Source organism: Penaeus monodon, chromosome 33 (assembly GCF_015228065.2).
Source record: "Penaeus monodon isolate SGIC_2016 chromosome 33, NSTDA_Pmon_1, whole genome shotgun sequence".
Lineage (NCBI taxonomy): Eukaryota > Metazoa > Arthropoda > Malacostraca > Decapoda > Penaeidae > Penaeus > Penaeus monodon.
Genome location: NC_051418.1, coordinates 30201349 through 30205089, shown reverse-complemented (window position 1 = coordinate 30205089; position 3741 = coordinate 30201349). Strand labels below are relative to the sequence as shown.

Genomic DNA, 3741 nt, shown 5'->3' with positions numbered 1-3741 from the left:
CTGTTACTATTATCATTACCTTTGTCTTTTCTGTACGTCCGCGCGATCTTCGTTTCAAGATTTACCAGTTTTCCTCAGACTTTTCACTCAGTTTCGTAGCCTCTTCGATGGAGAGCATGAATCCGCTGACCCGTCCCTCCTCCAGGTGGCAGAGCGGCGGGCCCTTCGCGTGGAGCTACGTGTCGACGCCGGGCTCGGAGCCGCTGCTGGGCCTCTCCGTCGGGCAGGCGGTGGACCGGGCCGAGCGGCGCTTCGGGGACAGGGAGGCCGTCGTGTCGGTCCACCAGGGTGTGAGGAAGACCTTCTCGCAGGTCAAGGAGGAGGTAATGGCGGAGGGAAGGGGGTTCTGGTGCCTGCGGGAGAAGGCCGTTAGAGGCGTCCCTTGCTTTCTATAAGGTCGATCTCTGTCGCCCAAGTTGCCATTAGTCGTAAGTGCTTTCCCTGTGGCGATGCTATCCTAACGAGGCGCCTCTGGCCTTCTGTTCCCGGCGGCAGAGCGACCTCGTGGCCGCAGGATTCCTGGCGGCAGGACTCGAGCCCGGGGACCGCCTGGGGATCTGGGGACCCAACAGCTACGAGTGGTACCTCACGCAGTTCGCCGCCGCCAAGGCTGGACTCATTCTGGTAAGTTCAAGGAGGAAGGGAGAGAAATGGGGGTAAAGAGGAGGAGGGAGAAACGATGAAGGAGAGTAGAGAGCGGAGGAAAGAGTAAAGAAGGGAAAAGAGGAGGGATACATAAAGAGTGCTTAGGGCAAAGGAAGAGAAAGTTGGATTAAATAACCTAAATGTTGCTCTCACATCTTTTAGCTGTAACTATTTCCTTTGCTTTTTTTGCTCTAGCTCGGAACCAGAAGTGCGTTCCTAAAAATCAGAAGCCATTCACAGGTGAACACATACACAGTAAAGAGCAGATGGCAGAGAGAACATAAAATGTATGTACGACATATATATGCTCCCAGTAACCGGTTTCCAGAAAAAAATATTGATTACGAAAATTTATTTATCAAAATCGTTCTATGCATTGTTATCTTTTTTATATATAACTTTAAGTCAAAAAGAATTTCACTAGACTACATTTCGGTGAAGAAAACGACAGATTTAGTGTCAGTTTTGGAATGAAACGGTTAGTGTAGCTAGAATTAATATACCGATGTGAGTTCCCTCTCAGACAAGATAGGTGTACAGAAGCAGTCAGGGATATAACGTTATATTCTAGTCTATCGTTTAACAGAATGCTTTATTAGACATGGTTATTGTTAATTAACAAAGTGAAATAAATACAGTTCTAGCAATCTTATATCTGTAAGGTCTTAAAGTCGTTGTTTCTAAATGGAATATCTTCTGTGATTAACATTAGTGATGGTGATATAATAATGGGAATTCTAGGATTAGCGATAACAACAAATAGCATTGAACATCACTGGCATTGTCTTAAGACTTCCTAACTAGACAACATGTTTTTTTTAACATAGGAACGTGGGTTCGTAGATGAAAGATAGAAGATAGAAGAAGAGATTAAAATCAATTCTTTTTTTGTGTTTCATTCCACCGTCAACCAAGCCTTTCGACCTACGTTATCGTGGAGGTTCTGATGAGGCTGTGAATGAGTGAAAGTTCTGCTTATTTTTCTGAACTTCTAGTGTTTCAGACTGATTGACATTTTTTTAGAATAATTGTGCATCAATTTGATTAAAGTTGGGATCACCATTTTGAATACACTGTCTCTTTATCTCATCCGAGCCCACACTTTCTCTTTTACTTCTGTCCAGCTATGAAACGAAAGACCTTTTTTTTCCTCCCTCCACTTTTGATTATCTTTATAAAACGACGACAACAAAGACACATTTGAAAGCATCTCTACGCAATTTTTCACTTGCAATGACCCAAATCAACCAACTGCAATTCACAGGTGAACATCAACCCCGCCTACCGTCCCAATGAACTCGAATATTGCCTCAACAAAGTCGGCGTGAAAGGCATTGTGTGCGACGAGAAATTCAAAACGTCAGAGTAAGTTAGATGAGTCAAGTTGCTAACTGAATGTGTTGATATTATTGTTCTTGGTATCGACTATTTATCGACTTATTTTGTTTTGAATATATATTTTTTCGTAGTTTTTTTTTCGTGTTATCGCAAGATGAAGCTAAGAATAGAAGCAATGGATAAAAAAAGAACAAGAAGTATAACATCAAAAATTATTTCATGAGAAAATAATTAAAAATCGCAACGTTTCGAATCCAGAGATATCTTATTTAAAATTTGAAGTAAAATCAAAGGAATCCTCGCTAGAGTCGAATCATCAAGTTAGATGAGTTAAGTTACTGTTATTGTTATTGTTTTATGCCCTTCCGCCTTATTGTTCTGTTTTGCAGTAATTAAGTTATTTTTTTATCTATGCCTTACTGATGGCATGTTTATAATACCTGAAAGTAAATCAATCTTTACACTTAAGATGACCTCCCCAGTTACTACAAGATGCTGTGCGCCTTGGCACCTGAGCTGCCATCCTCTGTACCGGGTGACCTAAACAGTGCCACACTCCCGCACCTTAAGAAAGTGTTCATCCGGTCGCAAGAAAAATTAAGGTGAGATGTGTCTTAATTAATGTTAATATCTTTCTTTAGATGGTGACTATCCTCTTCATTATTTTTATTTGGCAACACTTGTCTCAGGGAGAGAATATAGTTGATAAAATACAAAGGTTTACTATACGAGGTGTGTTGTACGAAAGAAAAGCTTACTGAAATAAATAAAAAGTCTCTAGTAAAACGTATATTCTGTTAAAAGAAAAAAAAACAGCGATTTAAAAGTTTCATCCGTATTCTATGAGTTTCTTCACCCAGTTAGGCACTAGGGTTTACGAGTGCCTCTATTTCCAGTGGCACCTTCAGATTCGGAGATCTTTACGAAGCGGTGAAAGTTCCCACCGTAAGAGGGTAAATGAACTGTCCTCTAAGATACAGTTCGATTCCGCCTGCAGCATTCGGTATACGTCCGTGAGTATCTAGCGTCATGGAGTGATAGCAAGGTACTTCCGTGTAGGATTTGAAAAAACAAAGTAAAAACAGATAAAATCAGTTCCCATTACAAACAAGTCATTTTCAAGACAGATCGTAGGTATAAACTATATAATTGACTTCTGGTTCCATCCGTACTGGACGTTTGAATGTTCTGTGATGTTTGCTAATCATACTTCACCATAACTATTTTTTATCGCCCTCCTAACGAACGAGGGTGATTAAAAGTGACCACAATCAACATCTGCATAACTTGGAACAATTTGTCTCAGGGAACGACCGGTTTGCCGAAAGCAGCTGTCTTGTCCCACCACCAGATCGTGAACAACGCTTACCACTCCATCGGGAAGCGCATCGGTTATGGCGAAAAGGTAAACAAAACCCCTACTGTTAACACCATTATCTTGTGTTCCCAATAGGTTTCATTTGGAATTACATCTTTCAAAATGTCTTTATGACGATCTGCAAAACAGCTTATATCAAGGACAAAGGGATATACTGAAACCCAATGTTTTTACAGCCTCATCGTATATGTCTCTCCGTGCCTCTGTACCATTGTTTTGGATGCGTTGCGGGCACTGTTTGTGGTATGCTTTATGGGGCGACCTGTGTCATGCCCAGTGCCAGCTTTGACCCCGATGCCATCGTCTGGACTCTGGAAAGAGAAAAGTCAGTGGGTTTTTTTCCATGGGTTTTTAAAGGTTCTTTCCATATAAAAGAGATG

General features: G+C 41.4%; 1 protein-coding gene across 1 annotated transcript in view; it reads left to right on the top strand.

Moving 5' to 3' along the window:
* The window catches only part of LOC119594329 (medium-chain acyl-CoA ligase ACSF2, mitochondrial-like), a gene marked incomplete at its 3' end in the record, with an annotated part of 10017 nt that overhangs the window by 2458 nt on the left and 3818 nt on the right, over positions 1-3741 (top strand). The window contains 8 exon segments of the mRNA XM_037943387.1: positions 146-323; positions 496-624; positions 1910-2010; positions 2466-2585; positions 2880-2932; positions 2935-2996; positions 3290-3388; positions 3538-3686. Of these exon segments, the coding sequence (XP_037799315.1) occupies positions 146-323; positions 496-624; positions 1910-2010; positions 2466-2585; positions 2880-2932; positions 2935-2996; positions 3290-3388; positions 3538-3686 (891 nt within the window).